At 41.2% G+C, this 18500-nt stretch overlaps 1 protein-coding gene across 9 annotated transcripts in view; it reads right to left on the bottom strand.

Moving 5' to 3' along the window:
- The window catches only part of actr3b (actin related protein 3B), a 52247-nt gene that overhangs the window by 9425 nt on the left and 24322 nt on the right, over positions 1-18500 (bottom strand). For 7 of the 9 annotated variants that reach the window (XM_035530908.1, XM_035530912.1, XM_035530909.1 and 4 more), the window contains one exon: positions 13902-14759. The exons of the other annotated variants lie outside the window; for them this stretch is intronic. In XM_035530908.1, the coding sequence (XP_035386801.1) occupies positions 14610-14759 (150 nt within the window). In that variant the 3' untranslated portion in view covers positions 13902-14609. Of the gene's footprint in view, positions 1-13901; positions 14760-18500 lie in introns of those variants that run through there. 9 annotated transcript variants of the gene reach the window in all.

Genomic DNA, 18500 nt, shown 5'->3' with positions numbered 1-18500 from the left:
AAGATCGTGATGCTTTTCATTTAGACAAATGCTATTTCTACGTGGCCTTGGAATGTTTATGTCTGAATAGAGCCACCTACTTTCTCAACCTACTTTCTCTATTTACATTTAGAGCATTTAGCAGACATACAGTTGTGACCAACTACAATTCAAGGGTGTTAAGGGCTTTGCTCAGAGGCCTTCTGTAACATAGGAGAGGTGATGAGCGAACACACTTGCGAAGTGCTGGCATCTTGGATGGTACGATGAATGGAACTAACTAAGGATGCCATAAAGAACGTGACTAATGGATTAGAATAAATAAATAATAGGTTTAATAACAAACATACAAACACAGAACAGAACAAAGGACCGACAATAACAGGCCACCAAGGTGAGCATGAGAAGTGAGCTACAGAGAATAACAATGATAAATTTAACTAGAACTATAGGGGAATACACAGAACTGGGTTACTTATGATTGACCAACAACAAACACAGGTAAGTAGAACTAAAAAGGAAAGCCAGACTAAACTTGTGTACATGAACAGGAGAAGAGAAACCTAAACGAAGCGAAGAGACGAGAGAGCACCGAACGGGAAAAGAGAGTGGAATAAGTTAGTCGGAAACACAACGTAGACTAAAGAGGGTACAGAGGGACGAGATCAAATGGTATATTACTAAACACAATGACCGACAAACAAGAGACGCAGGAACAAGGTTTAAATAGGACTACAATTAGGGACAAACTCGGAACAGCTGGAGACAAAGGGGAGGAGAAAACTGGAAAACACGGAAGTGACAAGGTTGTCAGGGAAGCAGGGAATGCTCTGGTCTGCGGGCGTGACACCTACCAGTGCTAATTTGGCAATGAACCTGCAACCTTCTGGCATGTAGTTGTGTAACTTAATTGCTGAGCTACCACTGCATATTTTTTAAAATACATACTGAATTTTTTGCATGTGACCACTTGATATTTCAGTACGATTCCGTCAGTTTTAATGCACCCACTTCTTAATATTTGTACACAGTGTATCGGTTAAATACAGCAGGCTGCAGAAATACTGCAGTTTTTCGTTATACCACATTTTACCAGTAGCTCAGGAAGAGTGATGAAGGGATATGTTTCCATCTGGATTCATAAGTCAGTATTCTCTGACACATTTATAGGAGCACGCTTTTGTATTAGGAGCCAGGCACTTTGGGTGGAAAAAATAATCACACCTTTCCGTAGGAAATTTAGAAGCTAAAGCAATCAGTTGAGTCCCGCGCAGCTTTGTGCATGGACACGGACAGAATTTGTGCTCCACTGGAGTCCGTGCATTCCTGACAAAGCATCATAAGCCATTCTCTGGTCTGCAAGATCCACGGTGCTTCACGACTTTGTGTTTCCCCTGCTCTGACACAACTGAGCAAAGTGTATTAGTATAGGCGCACTGCTGCACACTAAACACACTCCCAGGACCACAGTAGCTTTAAGGTCACTGTGGCCGGGGACTGGAGCCAGGGGTCAATGCTGAACCGGTAACGTCTGCGTGTGGTTAATGGTAGCCTCCTTACATGTGAACTTCTCTTTCAGTAGGTCACTGGACCCAGAGAGAGATGTCTCTGATGAGAGCCATGACGCTGGAAAACAAGTCACACTTGCTTGAAAAGCAAGACGAATAATGAGGAGCCGCATAGGGCCATTTCCTGTTCCTGTTATCTCTGTATATTTGTGTAATAAAGGCAAATTCTGTCCCACCTCCTCACATCCTGTTTTCCTGCCAAGACCTGGAACACACAAGTCACTTCAGACAATGAAGCACAGCGTAATGTGGCAGAAGCAGCCAGACACTTGCAGATAAAAGCAATCTGTACATCAGTGAAAAAACAGAGAAAGGTCAAAACCGGCATAAGACAGTAACAATATCAGAGGGACATTTAGTGGGAATAACCAGGAACCAAAAGGCAAAGAAAGCCAGAAGGCAAAATACGACTAGGCAAACAAACAAAAGGGGTAAATCTGGGGTGAAAAACAGAAACGAGACCAGGAACTAACACACAGTAATAACACTCAGCTCTGTGCACACAGTTGCAATAGGTCATAACGAGAGCATGATGACCAACAGCATATATAGGATCTGGAGAGCGGCTCCTGATTGGATGAAGTTTGAGGATTGAGCTCCACCTGAGTCCCCAGGGGATTATGGGAATCTGAGTGCAGAGCTGCAGGGCCAAGGAGTGGCATGACACACAAACGTCACTTTTATTGGCAGAGCCAAATGTGTGGGGTGATGTGGGGTGAACGAACTTTTAGTGAAACTGTCATTGTCATTCAGCAAGTCAGAAGCAAACACAAGCCATTATCCTTCACCTTGAGAAACACGTCTATCCTTTTTGATCTTACCTACATGATTATTCATATCATCTTCCTGGGGACCGTGGGGATTCCTAATCTCACACAGACGGCGTGCCTTCCTAAACTCATGCCTGTACGTCAGGGAATTAAATAGCTGTTATCTTGTTTAATAAGGTGGACATATTTGGTGTTTTTTACAAAATATTTGTGCTCAGGGCTTTGATTGAAGACAAGATATATCTTGGGTTTATCATTTGTTTTTATTGCTGTGGGACTGCCTACAAGGCTTGCACAGAAGGGGAATTTTGCTGGACCACCTTTGGGTTAGCCTTCTCTAACCTTAACCCTTTAATGTTGTCCCTTACCCTAACCCTGTAATGTTGTCTCTAACTCTAACCCTTTAATGTCTCTAGCATTAACCCTTTAATGTCTCTAACTCTAACCCTTTAATGTCTCTAACCCTAACCCTGTAATGTTGTCTCTAACTCTAACCCTTTAATGTCTCTAACCCTAACCCTTTAATGTCTCTAACTCTAACCCTTTAATGTCTCTAGCATTAACCCTTTAATGTCTCTAGCATTAACCCTTTAATGTCTCTACCTCTAACCCTTTAATGTCTCTAACCCTAACCCTGTAATGTTGTCTCTAACTCTAACCCTTTAATGTCTCTAACCCTAACCCTTTAATGTCTCTAACCCTAACCCTGTAATGTTGTCACTAACTCTAACCCTTTAATGTCTCTAACCCTAACCCTTTAGTGTCTCTAACTCTAACCCTGTAATGTCTCTAACCCTAACCCTGTAATGTTGTCTCTAACTCTAACCCTTTAATGTCTCTAGCACTAACCCTTTAATGTCTCTAACCCTAACCCTGTAATGTTGTCACTAACTCTAACCCTTTAATGTCTCTAACCCTAACCCTTTAGTGTCTCTAACTCTAACCCTGTAATGTCTCTAACCCTAACCCTGTAATGTTGTCTCTAACTCTAACCCTTTAATGTCTCTAGCACTAACCCTTTAATGTCTCTAACCCTAACCCTGTAATGTTGTCTCTAACCCTAACCCAGTAATGTCTCTAACCCTAACCCTTTAATGTCTCTAACCTTAACCCTTTAATGTCTCTAACCTTAACCCTTTAATGTTGTCCCTTACCCTAACCCTGTAATGTTGTCTCTAACTCTAACCCTTTAATGTCTCTAGCACTAACCCTTTAATGTCTCTAACTCTAACCCTTTAATGTCTCTAACCCTAACCCTTTAATGTCTCTAACCCTAACCCTGTAATGTCTCTAGCGCTAACCCTTTAATGTCTCTAACCCTAACCCTGTAATGTTGTCTCTAACTCTAACCCTTTAATGTCTCTAGCACTAACCCTTTAATGTCTCTAACCCTAACCCTGTAATGTCTCTAGCGCTAACCCTTTAATGTCTCTAACCTTAACCCTTTAATGTCTCTAACCCTAACCCTGTAATGTTGTCTCTAACTCTAACCCTTTAATGTCTCTAGCACTAACCCTTTAATGTCTCTAACCCTAACCCTGTAATGTCTCTAACCCTAACCCTGTAATGTTGTCTCTAACCCTAACCCTTTAATGTCTCTAGCACTAACCCTTTAATGTTGTTTCTAACCCTAACCCTTTAATGTCTCTAACCCTAACCCTGTAATGTTGTCTCTAACCCTAACCCTGTGATGTTGTCAATACCAGATTTGCTTCCTTGTTTATTTACCTTAGTAATATAATAATAGGATATATTATGAAAAATTAATTTTCTCAGAGCTTTTGCACATGCACTAGCTGCCCACTAACTCGAATGAACACAACCTAGTCCGGTTTATTGTGCTTTGGCTCTGCCTGTTTGGTAGCTGTTAGCTGTGTGACAGGAGAGACATTTATCTGATGGTGGGATCTACAGTTTGTAGGTAAATCTGTGCAAATTCACAAAGTGTAACTGTAAGATTTTTTTGTCCTTGTTTACTGAAGAACAATATTAATCATTTAAATTTTCTATGCAATTTGCAGGATGAACTATACTCTCAACTGGGATTTCAAGCTTATTTCTGTATTTTACCTTGCAGTGTTTGTTTCGTTTAATGTTCTTTCCGTGCTAATTTACAACATTAATAATCTCCCTTCAAAGTGTCCTTTTGTAATGGCTTTAATAGCTTGTAATTGCGGCTTGTTACTCATTCAGCACCTAGAGGAAAGTTCAGCACCATGGACAGCTCCCTGTGGCTATAGACTGTGGGTTCTGAGGCCCCCGGTCCACATCTGTTAATCGGCTAAATCGGTCCTACAAACATCAAATGAATGTTTTTCAACCTTCTGACTGTGTATAAAGAGCACAGAGGTACCTGCTGATGTTTGTACACTGATGGGAAATGTTTAATTACAACTGTTCATCAGGAAAACTGTTCAACAGGCAATGATCTTAACCAGGACTCACTGAACAGACATATAAAGTGAAGAGCTATTCGGCTGATATGTGAGCTCTGTTTTTTTTCATAATGCTACGGCCTTATTTAGGCTACTGTCTCTTTCAAAAAGCCACTTCACTGGTAAAGCCATTATTGATAATGTCCTTATTGACGTGTCGCTAGAATGATTAATGAGGCCCAGCACACACCTCACTGTGAACTCTTGAATATATCCACCACAGATCCTTTGCAGTCAAAGGTATTCTGCAAAAAGCTTTGAGTCTGATCCACAGCCAAGCATGAGCTCACAGTGTGACCTTGAAAATACTTTTTAGAATTTCATTACTCCAAATATGAAGGGATGACTACATATGTGTTTGTAGACTGAATAAACTGTGTGTGTGGAGGGGGTTGTTATTGGAGGGTTTTTTTTAGACATAAGAGGTCAAGGGAAGCTTTATGTAAAAGATTATAAAAACAACCACAGTACCAAGGTGGCCCTGGGAGAGTGGCCCAGTTTAACCATACTGGCATGTCTTCTGAAAAGACACTCTGTAGAGAAGTCAGGCAAAGAGATTCCAAACGCCAACAGTGATTCTGAAACACTACATGCAGCTGCAATGCCTGGGTAAGAGAGAGAAAGAGAAAGAGAGAGAGAGAGAGAGAGAGAGAGAGAGAGAGAGAGAGAGAGAGAGAGAGAAGGAGGGATTGCACCAAAAATTGATAATGCTTATGATGAGAGCCACGTTTGGGTGTCTGTGTGATGTGTACCAGCCTGGCTGTCTCTGGGCGTACCTGGAGGAGAAAGAAGCTTTAGTGTTTACTGAGAATCTCATCGGAATCTCTGCAGAAGAGTCCCCTAGCAGAGACACTGTCTCAGAAGAGTCCCCTAGCAGAGACACTGTCTCAGAAGAGTCCCCTAGCAGAGACACTGTCTCAGAAGAGTACCCTAACAGAGACACTGTCTCAGAAGAGTCCCCTAGCAGAGACACTGTCTCAGAAGAGTCCCCTAGCAGAGACACTGTCTCAGAAGAGTCCCCTAGCAGAGACACTGTCTCAGAAGAGTCCCCTAGCAGAAACACTGTCTCAGAAGAGTCCCCTAGCAGAGACACTGTTACAGTGTGGAAAGAGCTACAAGAAGTCCCCAATCCACATTTTTGATGGCATAAGCTCTACCACCCAGTGCTTGGGGGTCAGTGGATGCTTCTGCATTGTTAGCCCCCAGAAAATATATTTAGGTCAAAACATGATATCAGGATTGTTGTTTGACGACTAATGCAGATGGTTCTTACAAGGCAGAGCTTATGAGAAAAGATGCGTAGCCTTGACCAAGAAGAGAGGATGAGCAGAGGAGCGAGAAACAGAGGAGAAACAGGAGAAGTAACGAGAGGGAGGAAGAGAAAACAGCAAGTGGTTATGGCATGCCATGTGTATATGGAGGGAGTGAAACCAGCCGGGAATGTGTTTGTAGTCTTCCTCAGTACGTCCGCTGCCATGCACCCTACACACGGAGGAACATCAGAGCCTGCAGAATGACTAACACAACACATAGGCATTCCTGTACCCCCACTAACAGTATGCTGTGCGAGGGTGGTGATGGTGGGGGGATTGAGTCCTGAGAGCTTCGATAAATGCTTTTCATTTTCACAGGCCTGTCAAATTAAAGCACATGTTTTTGCATTTTGTTGCAAGTCTTAACCACGCTTTGTCCCCTTGGTAATTGTGCTCGCGTCATCAGACTTACGAAACCAGACATTGGATGTAGTGTCAGTTCATCTCAGCCTATGAGAATGAGAGTCGCCCCACACCGCTCAATTCTAATTAACATGATGTATCTACAATCACAACAATCACTTGCATCATCTCCCTGGAATTATTTTCTTTTGGAAGCTTACGTAACGAGCACTCCAATCACGGATCTGGATGTAGATTGCAGAGAGCTATCTTTCACTTCATTTGGCTTTTAGGGATAAGTCCATATGCTAAGCCCATTAATGACATGCTAATAGAGACCTGACAGCAAAACAACCAGTATGACATGTGATAATCAAGGGCGCATGGGATAATTAACTTCCCCTCTATTAGTCACGACCGCGACCTCATTTCCAGTCATAGGAAGAACAAGGGATCAGCTCCCAGTCTCATTTAACACTCGCACACAGCAGAGTGGAGAGAGCAATGCACGGAGGGTGGCGTCTAATATCCAGACTCTTACTGCGTAACGCTGTTCATTCGTTAATCAATTAATAGGCTGGTTTGATGTGGAGAATGTTACATCCATTGTATGGATTTTGGCTGACAAAGCAAAAACATGCGACTGGACTGGCACAGTAAAGCATTTCCTCGTGCAGAGCTCTCAGGCTATGAGCATCCCTTCTTCACACATCACTGTCCCCACTGCCATTTAGACATGTGTGTATTTGGGAGGAAAGGAAGCTACTTTAGCTGAACTTTAGAAGGGTTTTTTTTTTTTTCGAGTCATGATTTTTTTTCCCCTTTCAGACTTTACATGATTGCCAAGCTCCCTACTGACTAATTATCTCCGTGCTCAGGGGGATGGGGGGGAGGAGGGTTTACTGCACTGATTCATCTCCTCAGCCCCCCCCCCCCCCCTTCTTTGGACTCAGACAAAGATCCATTCTCAGCTGTGGGAAGGCCGTACCTCGGCTTTTAATGAGCGATTCTGGGTAGAGTGTCCAGAACCTCAGGAGCCCACCTTAGCACCGGGTTGTCAAACTGCACGGAGACAGGGTGTCTAGAAGAGTAGCAGAAGCACTGAGCTTGGTGTCTGAACTGACTGCGTGTCTTACCCAGCACAGTAGACCTTCACTGTCCACTGAACTATCTACACTGCCCACAGATGATTCACGTAGCTGATTCAGGTCTTTGTCTTTTCTATTGATTTTGGTTTTAAAAAAATCTATATAGTTTTTTTCTGTTAATATAGTAGCAATAATACCAAATTTTGATAAGCAAATGTAATAGAGAGCATTAAATACCTAAAATAATATTAGTCTATCATATAAATAAATGATGTATGAACAATACTGTGACTCATTAATATTAATCACCAAATGATAATTAACAAATGCTAATGCTAATTAACAAATGCTAATATTAATCAGCTAATACTGCAGAATATAAACATGTGTAACTCTTTATAAGTCTGTGATCACAAAGTGAATCAGATGATATGATCAGAGCAACGTGAATGGAGGAAAAGGGTGGATGGATATTCATGGGTGGAGAAGATCGCCCTAAGAGACCAAATCTGGCCCAAGAGTTCATAGCTACCAATAAGAAACTGTTTTGAAGCACGAGATGAAATCTTTTTGCTCAAACTGTCCAGGAGTCTACCATTGAGTCTGCTCTTTATAGCATGTGGGCTGTTTGTAACAGATGTTCTATGGATAAATGTGTATATGCTATAAAGGTTTGTCAGAGACTGAAAAGAGAAGCACACTGGCCACTGGTTGTGGAGAGGACTGGGGTCCAGACTGGTGCTGCTTCCAGAACCCAGTCTGCCACTGGTCCAAGTGGCACTGGTGACACTATAGCTCCTCCCATCTTGACTAAGTTCATTCGTGAAAAAAATAAAGTATGTGTGTGTAAAATACAATTTTATTTAAAAATCACTGTGCATGACACCAGAATTAAGTACGTGTCTCTTGTCTTTTTGACCTGTACAGAGTAGTGAGCCGATGGTTAACTGTGTTAATGTGATCACTAATACAAGGTCTCGTAGTCCTTTGCGATTAGAAGTGCTTGCAGAGGGCCATGGAATTAGAGTGCTGCGATGATCAAAGCTGAACTGTAGAGTCGCGTTACAATACATTCAGAATGAAAAGTCCATTTCAAAGGGAATCTCCAGCACCAGTGACATCTCTGATAGTACCTGAAGAGTAGAGCTGAGGACTCTTATTTTGGTGAGCTAATACTGGGTTTAACTCAGGCTTAACACTATCGTGACAGCAGCTCTGTGTCTAACCACCTCAGTCACTATGGCAACTTTCTTTTTGAGGTTAGCATGTGCACTGAGGTTAGCATAATGTGTGCAAGGATACTCTCTGTCACGTCCTAACAAGTGCTCTCGCCTCTTTGAAGTCTCATGTCATGCTTCCTGCTATTTCAGCCAAACATTTTCATGCATCTCTCATTTTGTTTTCAGCATCTCTCAACATACTGCCACTTTTTGTTAATGTTTGTTTGTGAAATAGCCAGTGATAACAGCATAAACAGTTAAAAGGTGGTGAATCCTTTCTTCAGGAAAACCTTAGTATGCTAACTTGGCTCTTTGGTGTGAAGATTAGAACATCATAATCTTTATATCATTGTAAGAGGTCCAAAATCAGCATGTAGTATCCATAACTACAGTTCATAACATCAGCTCGGAGACCCGGAGGGCCTAATGCAGTTTGGAAACAAACCATTCTGCGTGTGACCTGTAGACAGCTGTTAGGATGGAGCCAGCACCTTTGTGTTTACTGGCACGGCCTCTACTTCCTGCTTCACCTGTTCAGCGTGTCCTTGTGCTGCTTGTGGGTTTGTTCCTCGGAAATATCTCCTCACTCCTGGTCTATGGGTGCAGTCTGAATCCTGCAAGGCGGAGGTTCTTTAATCCTGCTTCCTTTTGCTGCTGCCCGCGGGCGTTTGTTCGCTACACTCTGCAGCCCTCGTAGAAGAAAGCACCACAGAAACCAAAACAAGTGCAGCTGCTGGGGATCAGACGATATCTGACGGTCCTTCTTTTGCAACTGCTAGGCCCAATGACTCTGTGTTTCCTGCCAATAATTGGTTGCGACTGCTGCACATTTTTGCTCTCTCCTGGAATGACTGTCTGCCTGTTTCTCAAGATCATAATCTCCAACCACCTGAAGGGTCCATAGCTGTTTTTCATACAGATGTGCAATTCAAATGCTTTCCAAAAGCTTGACATAAAAAGTGGGAAAGGGGATACACAACAAATACATTCAGCCTTAGAGAATATTGAGACTAATGCAATAAAAATAAACTTAACAACTAAACAAACTTATACTGATGTAAAAAACAATGAAGTCATAAAACAGACGTCCCATGGCATTCTAAGAGACTGTGGCTAAATACACTGAGTAACAAAGTTTCCTTTTCTTGTTTCAGAAGCTAAACTAGGTGGATTGCATAGTAATGTTTACACTGAATTTGAAGCTGTTTTTAGAATTTTAAGTATATATATATATATATATATATATATATATATATATATATATATATATATATATATATATATATATATATGTATATATATATATATATATATATATATATATATAGTGTATAGTCCACTTTCATAAATCACCTTACACAGCAGTTGCTAATCCCTGTCTTACCTGTAGCAGGTTAAAACTGCAGCTGACAGACCCCAGAACAGTATCTCCTCTATGCTATTTCAAGGTTGTTATTTGCTTTTAAAGTCTTTCATGGTACAATTATTATTGCGAACGTTTCCATCCTCATTTACCCTGCAGGTTTCTTGCCATGGGGTAAATGGGCTTCTTCCTTCGCAGTGACACCTGCTTAACATTTGAGGTTTTTTTTCCAACTATTCACACTTCTAAATCTTTCTGAACATTGTACAGTCAAAGCAACTGAAAATATTACCCCAGTCATTCAACTCTTTTATGTTAACTGTAAAACACGGTCACTGTTGTCTTTGCAGGAGTACTGATTTGGTCGTCTGATGACTCCAGATTAGGGCACTTATCCCAGTCGTGTCTGTATAGGCCCGTGCAGGGCCAAGCAGGAGTTTCGTTAAATGCACACCTGTGAGAAAACACGTTCCTACCTCAGTGTGTTGCAGCCTTTGAAATACAGCATAATGTTTTGTTTGTAATGTTTGTCTCAAATCCTCCAGAGTTTCTCGCACCCTGTGGCCACAGAGGGAAAACAATATTTCATCTGTTCTGTCGCAGCTGTCTGCTGTTCATGCTTGAGCTTGGAGCTGCTCTATCGGGGCTTAGTCTTGTTGTTGTTGTTGTTGTTATTGTTTACATTTTTATAGTGCCTTTCTCATACTACAGGACATTTTACAGACAGATATCAGCTTTTTCAAACACTCACACACAGAAGAGAAGCGCAGCCAATTTGCACACAGGGTATTCTCAGACCCACAGACCACAGACCCCTGGGGGAGGAGGTTAAGGCCAGGACACAGCACCGACCATCAGTGGACACACACACACACACACACACACACACACACATACTTAGAGTATCCAATCAACCTAACCTTTGTAGTCAGACTCTTTCAAAGCTTGTCTGAGTCATTTGTTCTCCTTGTCTTTGGACTTAGTGCTGGTCCACAAAGTGGTGGCTTTAGAGTTGTTTTCACACCCAGCCTATATTATGGTGGATGATGTCAATCAAATATCAAATATCGATCAATATGTGAAATATCATAACCAACTTAAATCCAACTGTGTCCTAAGCATACATTTCTAAGAATCTTTTCCAGTCTGGAACTAAATAATACCAAGCACCTTCTCTATTCCAGTGTGTGTTTAAGTAATACAAAACACCTTCTCTATACCAGTTGTGTGTTTAAGTGATTCCACATACCTTCTCTATACCAGTTGTGTGTTTAATACCAAACACCTTCTCTATACCAGTGTGTGTTTAATACCAAACACCTTCTCTATACCAGTGTGTGTTTAAATAATACCAAACACCTTCTCTATACCAGTTGTGTGTTTAAGTAATACCAAACACCTTCTCTATACCAGTTGTGTGTTTAAGTAATACCAAACACCTTCTCTATACCAGTTGTGTGTTTAAGTAATACCAAACACCTTCTCTATACCAGTTGTGTGTTTAAGTAATCCCAAACACCTTCTCTATATTGTCATGGTTCTCCACTCTGGCATTCTTTTTGTTTTTGTTTTGTATAGTCTCCACCATGTTACATATTTTGTATAGTCTCCACCATGTTACATATTTTGTATAGTCTCCACCATGTTACATATTTTGTATAGTCTCCACCATGTCACATATTTTGTATAGTCTCCACCATGTCACATATTTTGTATAGTCTCCACCATGTTACATATTTTGTATAGTCTCCACCATGTTACATATTTTGTATAGTCTCAACCATGTCACATATTTTGTATAGTCTCCACCATGTCACATATTTTGTATAGTCTCCACCATGTTACATGTTTTGTATAGTCTCCACCATGTCACATATTTTGTATAGTCTCCACCATGTTACATATTTTGTATAGTCTCCATGTCACATATTTTGTATAGTCTCCACCATGTTACATATTTTGTATAGTCTCCACCATGTTACATGTTTTGTATAGTCTCCACCATGTTACATATTTTGTATAGTCTTCACCACGTTACATATTTTGTATAGTCTCCACCATGTTACATATTTTGTATAGTCTCCACCATGTTCCATATTTTGTATAGTCTCCACCATGTCACATATTTTGTATAGTCTCCACCATGTCACATATTTTGTATAGTCTCCACCATGTTACATGTTTTGTATAGTCTCCACCATGTTACATGTTTTGTATAGTCTCCACCATGTCACATATTTTGTATAGTCTCCACCATGTTACATATTTTGTATAGTCTCCACCATGTTACATATTTTGTATAGTCTCAACCATGTCACATATTTTGTATAGTCTCCACCATGTCACATATTTTGTATAGTCTCCACCATGTTACATGTTTTGTATAGTCTCCACCATGTCACATATTTTGTATAGTCTCCACCATGTTACATATTTTGTATAGTTTCCATGTCACATATTTTGTATAGTCTCCACCATGTTACATATTTTGTATAGTCTCCACCATGTTACATATTTTGTATAGTCTCCACCATGTTACATGTTTTGTATAGTCTCCACCATGTTACATGTTTTGTATAGTCTCCACCATGTCACATATGTTGTATAGTCTCCACCATGTTACATATTTTGTATAGTCTCCACCATGTTACATATTTTGTATAGTCTCCACCATGTCACAAATTTTGTATAGTCTCCACCATGTTACATATTTTGTATAGTCTCCACCATGTTACATATTTTGTATAGTCTCCACCATGTCACATATTTTGTATAGTCTCCACCATGTTACATGTTTTGTATAGTCTCCACCATGTTACATGTTTTGTATAGTCTCCACCATGTCACATATTTTGTATAGTCTCCACCATGTCACATATTTTGTATAGTCTCCACCATGTTACATATTTTGTATAGTCTCCACCATGTTACATATTTTGTATAGTCTCCACCATGTCACATATTTTGTATAGTCTCCACCATGTTACATATTTTGTATAGTCTCAACCATGTTACATATTTTGTATAGTCTCCACCATGTTACATATTTTGTATAGTCTCCACCATGTCACATATTTTGTATAGTCTCCACCATGTTACATATTTTGTATAGTCTCCACCATGTCACATATTTTGTATAGTCTCCACCATGTCACATATTTTGTATAGTCTCCACCATGTTACATATTTTGTATAGTCTCAACCATGTTACATATTTTGTATAGTCTCCACCATGTTACATATTTTGTATAGTCTCCACCATGTCACATATTTTGTATAGTCTCCACCATGTCACATATTTTGTATAGTCTCCACCATGTTACATATTTTGTATAGTCTCCACCATGTTACATATTTTGTATAGTCTCCACCATGTTACATATTTTGTATAGTCTCCACCATGTCACATATTTTGTATAGTCTCCACCATGTTACATATTTTGTATAGTCTCTGCCCTTCATTGTTTTCATCTGTGGCTCCACCCCTGTGATCTATCTATGTGTATATATACCCATGTACATCCCTGTGATCTACGTGTGTGTGTATGTGTGTTTGTGTGTGTGTGTGTGTGTGTGTGTGTGTGTGTATACCTGTAATCTGCTTAGATGAGACCACACAAGAGGGAGTGTTGATATACTGATTCTCAGCAGGGCTGTGATTTGGTCACAAGCTGGAGATGATCACAGTCCTGCTGACATTCAGTGCACCAGCGCTGCTTCTCATATGATATTGCTTTCATACAACAGCGCTACACCATTTATTCGTTAACAGCAATAAGCAGCAGGAGATTATGATTTGTTTGTTTAATATTTATTTGGCTCTGCCAGCACGAATAGTTCAGCAATTGGACTGGGACTGGACTGTTGCCAAGCAACGCACAAACACTTTCCTGCACAATAACGTGCTACTTTGTGTAGGCCTGTTACCACGGCACAGCTGTTATGCATCATGTACATTTATCTGTATGTTTGCTATTGCTGTGCAATAAGTGAAATAAGAGTTTATTGACAGTCACTGCAAAGGCTCCCTGTACATTCACTATGATTTACGTCAATGTTTTCTGTCTACCGGCTTTTCAACTGTGGACTGGACTGAGAAAAACATTAACACATCTGTATCCTGTTTCACCTCCTGCTTCAGTCAACTCACCACTACATATTCCAGTATGTGTAAGTCATTTCAAGTGATTTCCTCATAGATGTCCGCATATAAGCAAACAGGTTTTTACCTTCAGATTTCATTGAATTCTCACAACAGGAATTTGACTGAAGACATGTAAACTCTATCAGATTAATTAGTATTTAGAGGTGGACAGAAAGTTAAGGTTTCCTAATTTCTCACCAATACACCTTTTTGTTAAAACTCAGAATATGTTTCTCAGATTTGATTTTACAGTGCTCCATTCTAGATGGCGTTGGCTGCTTACTCTTAGACATCTCTGCATTAGAAAGCATTAAGCTCATGCGTTATATATGCAAAAAAAGGACAACCGTCTCTTCTTGTGCAGACGTGGGTGGTGATTTAGAATAGTCAATGGAAGAGATTTAAACCTGTGCAAGAGCACCGGAGTTGGTGCAGTACCGACCCAGAGGCACTGTGGCGAATACGGGGGAGAAGACAAGCCGAACGATGATGAAGAGAGGTTTGCTGAAGAAGAACACGCTGAAGACTGCGATGAGCCTAAAGCAGGACACAAAGATTACAATACAGGTGGGAAAGATAAATGCGAGGGTGATGGACACGCAGAAAAGAACCAGATTTCTGGAAAGCTTCCGTAAGATAATGTTTGCTTTTAAAAAAGCGCCATTAAAATAAGCACTGAATTGCAAAATTGTTCAGTTCTGTGCATACGTTCAGTAGTGCCGCAGTGTAGTGTGTTATGCGAATGTGTACGGCTCTACAGGTGCTGTCTTTATGCATCCTGTTGAAAACATGGTGCTTTGATATGCTCTGTAGTGCAAATGAAAATACAAGAGTGCAAGAAGCACTATAATGCTACTAGAAACAGAATAAAGTCTGCATCACACACACACACACACACACAAACACATTATCAAAGCATGTTCAGTCAGCTTCACAGATCAGCTAATATGACTCTCTCTCTCTCTCACTCTCTCTCTCACTCACACACACACACACACACACACACACACACACACACACACACATTATCAAAGCATGTTCAGTCAGCTTCACAGATCAGCTAATATGACTCTCACTCTCACTCTCTCTCTCACTCTCTCTCTCTCTCTCACTCACACACACACACACACACACACACACACACACACACACACACACACACACATACACACACACACACACACACAGAGTGAAAAGCACATCTTAAATGTGCTCTTTACTACACATTATAAAAAGCAGCTCATTATATCCCCACTCCCTGCTATTCAAATGGGTTCAGCTAATGGCTGTTTTTGTACTGAAAATAAAAGCACAGCAACCAAACGCAAAGCTGAACTGAAGAGCCGCAAGCCTTCGGAAGGGCAGCAACCGGAGTCTCCCTCTGTCTCTGCACATGGACCGGCAGCAGGACACAACACGCGTTGGACCATGACTCGTCTGCATAATCTGTTTGCTTGATGTATTAACAAACATGATGCATTAACAAACATCTTTGCACGTTCAAATAGCAAATTATGTCATTCAATGACATTTCTCACAGTGCCTTCCTTTGATACTACCTTTAAAGCATACTTTTGAATATTTTACACTGGTTTCATGACTCAGCAAATCAACATTTTAAACTGGAATTATGCAGTTTTGAAACATTCTTGCCCTGAATAGGTTTAAAAAGGGCAGTTAAACGAAATGTGTCAAACAAGAGTAATGCTAATATGGTAACCAGAAACATGTAATAGTTGGCAGCTACCATTGCTAGAGGTCTGTGTTAGCCTCACTAGTAATGTATGGATTAACTACTATGACTTTAGACTGTGCTTTTAACCTGCACGTTTCCTGGATTTAATGAGCTGTGTGCTGTCAGATGAAACTAATAAAAGTAGCTTTTTGTTCTGCCTTGTGTACTGTTTTCCCATGGCTCTTTATCCGGGTCCTAAATTTGGGATAATGACGCACGGAGACGGAGAGTTCATAGTCATCTTACATGAATCCCAGGTAATCGCTAAAGGGATGTGCTGTGATCTCTCCGTATCTGTTGAGATGTGTGATAAGAGACTAATTCGCTCTCTCGCTAGATAAAACAAGACGCAGCGTTTCAGTCTCCGGGATACAAGTAGTCCCCTGTGAGTAGTGTCTGGCAGGTCCTGCAGCTATGGACTTGATATTCTGCCTCTGAACCTTTCTCGCTTTTTTCTGCATTTGCATAGTGCTTGTCACTTATTTGCAATTTTGTCTCAGTGCACCAGTCAACAGGAGGGTAATTCAAACAGAAGTGTTATAAAACTCACGAAAACAAGACACATGCAGGTTCGAATAAAGAAAAATAATACACGTTCCACAACAGAGGATGAGAATGGTGAGCCTAGTCCTCCCTATTCTAGATGAAGGACTTTATATTTTGTTGTTTGTGTACTTGATGGCGTGAAACCTCCATTTGCTCATCGAGATCTGGTGTCCTGACACTTTATAACACTCTCAGACTAAAAATAAAGTGGATCCTGTAATCCTCACAATGCTTATATAGATATGAAGGTCTTTTTTGAAGGTTGACTTTGACCATGGAACTTCCAGTCTGGTGTACTCCTGGATCTTGGTTGTTCCACCCTGGATAGTGGCTCTGACACTCACTAGTCCTCATCCCCCCTCCTTCTGTTTAGTGTTCAGTCCCAGAGTGCTGGATTTGGGATGAAACCCTCCGTGCATTGTGAGGAGTTTCCTTGTCTTGATGCCAGTGGTTTCTATCTCCACCTTTGGCCAGTTTATTATGCCAGCGGGGTGTCTGATGACTGCTAGAGTGTAGGTGTTGATAGGTGTTTATAGCGCAGATCACATTTCTCCTGTTCAGCTCACTTCTCAGGACAAGTCTCACTCTTTGTAGGTATTTGGCTGTAGCTGCTTTCATGGTGGCCTCTTTATGGTTCCCTTTCCCCTTCATGTATGCATATATGCTGGTTGGATGTGAGAGGGTGGAGGGTAACATCTCAAAGATGAGTCGTGGTCATGAGCAAGCAATCAGGCTATCACTGTGTGTGTGTGTGTGTGTGTGTGTGTGTGTGTGTGAGTGTGTGTGTGTGTGTGTGTGTGTGTGTGTGTGAGTGTGTGTGTGTGCGTGTGTGTATGCGTGTGTGTGTGTGAGTGTGTGTGTGTGAGTGTGTGTGTGTGTGTGTGTGTGTGTGTGAGTGTGTGTGTGTGTGTGTGTGTGTGTGTGAGTGTGTGTGTGTGAGTGTGTGTGTGTGTGTGTGTGAGTGTGTGTGTGTGTGTGTGTGTGAGTGTGTGTGTGTGTGTGTGTGTGTGTGTGTGTGTGTGTGTGTGTGAGTGTGTGTGTGTGAGTGTGTGTGTGTGTGTGTGTGTGTGAGTGTGTGTGTGAGTGTGTGTGTGTGTGAGTGTGTGTGTGTGTGTGTGTGCGTGTGTGAGTGTGCGTGTGTGTGTGTGTGTGTGTGTGTGTGTATGAGCGGCATGTCTTTTCCTACTCTGATGAATGATCGTGCACGATTGCAAAAGCGACGTTTGTGAACAGACTGGCATATAAATGATAAGGGATCAGGGCCCTGAAGGTCAAGGTCTTTGACTAAAGTCCCATTTCAATGTTTTCTCCTACCACAGTCTGAATAAACAAGTCCTCTCCAGGAAAGCTTCGTCAAGTGAAGGCTCTTGGAACAGCGCCCTGGGTCTAATATCAGATTCAAAGCTGTTTGTCCTGACAGCATTAGCTGTCGGTTTCTGATCAGTGATGGCTGGATATGTTTGGGTGAGGGAACACTCTCAAGCCAGCAGTGACAGTGGTGTGTGTAAAACACCAGGGTGATACAGGTTGATGAATGGGGTAGGGGTGGGTAACAAATTGTTCATGGCATCAGATGGGCTACAGTATGTAACTGTGCATGTACAAAGTCTACCTATATGGTTGCTCCACACAAAGAGTACTTTAACATGAATGAGCAGCCATTTTTATAAGGTACAACGTATGTGTTGTTAATAAAGTGGCAGACTTTTAATAGAATACCCTAATTGAATTTACAGTTTAATCTAAGAGTAGAGTCTAAACTATGGAGAAAGACCAGTTTATACTAGGTCTGTCCAGTTTATACCAGTTTATACCAGGTCTGTCCAGCCCTGCTCTTAGAGAACCGTCTTTCTGCAGAATTGAGTTCCAGCTATAATCTAACTAGCCCTTATGCTCTGATGCTTCAGGCAGACTGGATCAGGTGCCTTATACATGGTTGGAATATCCACATTAGGGTGGGAACTGAGTTCCGTATGGTGGCAGGTCTCTATTAACAG

This window comes from Electrophorus electricus, chromosome 10 (genome assembly GCF_013358815.1).
Source record: "Electrophorus electricus isolate fEleEle1 chromosome 10, fEleEle1.pri, whole genome shotgun sequence".
Classification (NCBI taxonomy): Eukaryota; Metazoa; Chordata; class Actinopteri; order Gymnotiformes; family Gymnotidae; genus Electrophorus; species Electrophorus electricus.
This window is presented reverse-complemented; position numbering and strand designations above follow the sequence as displayed.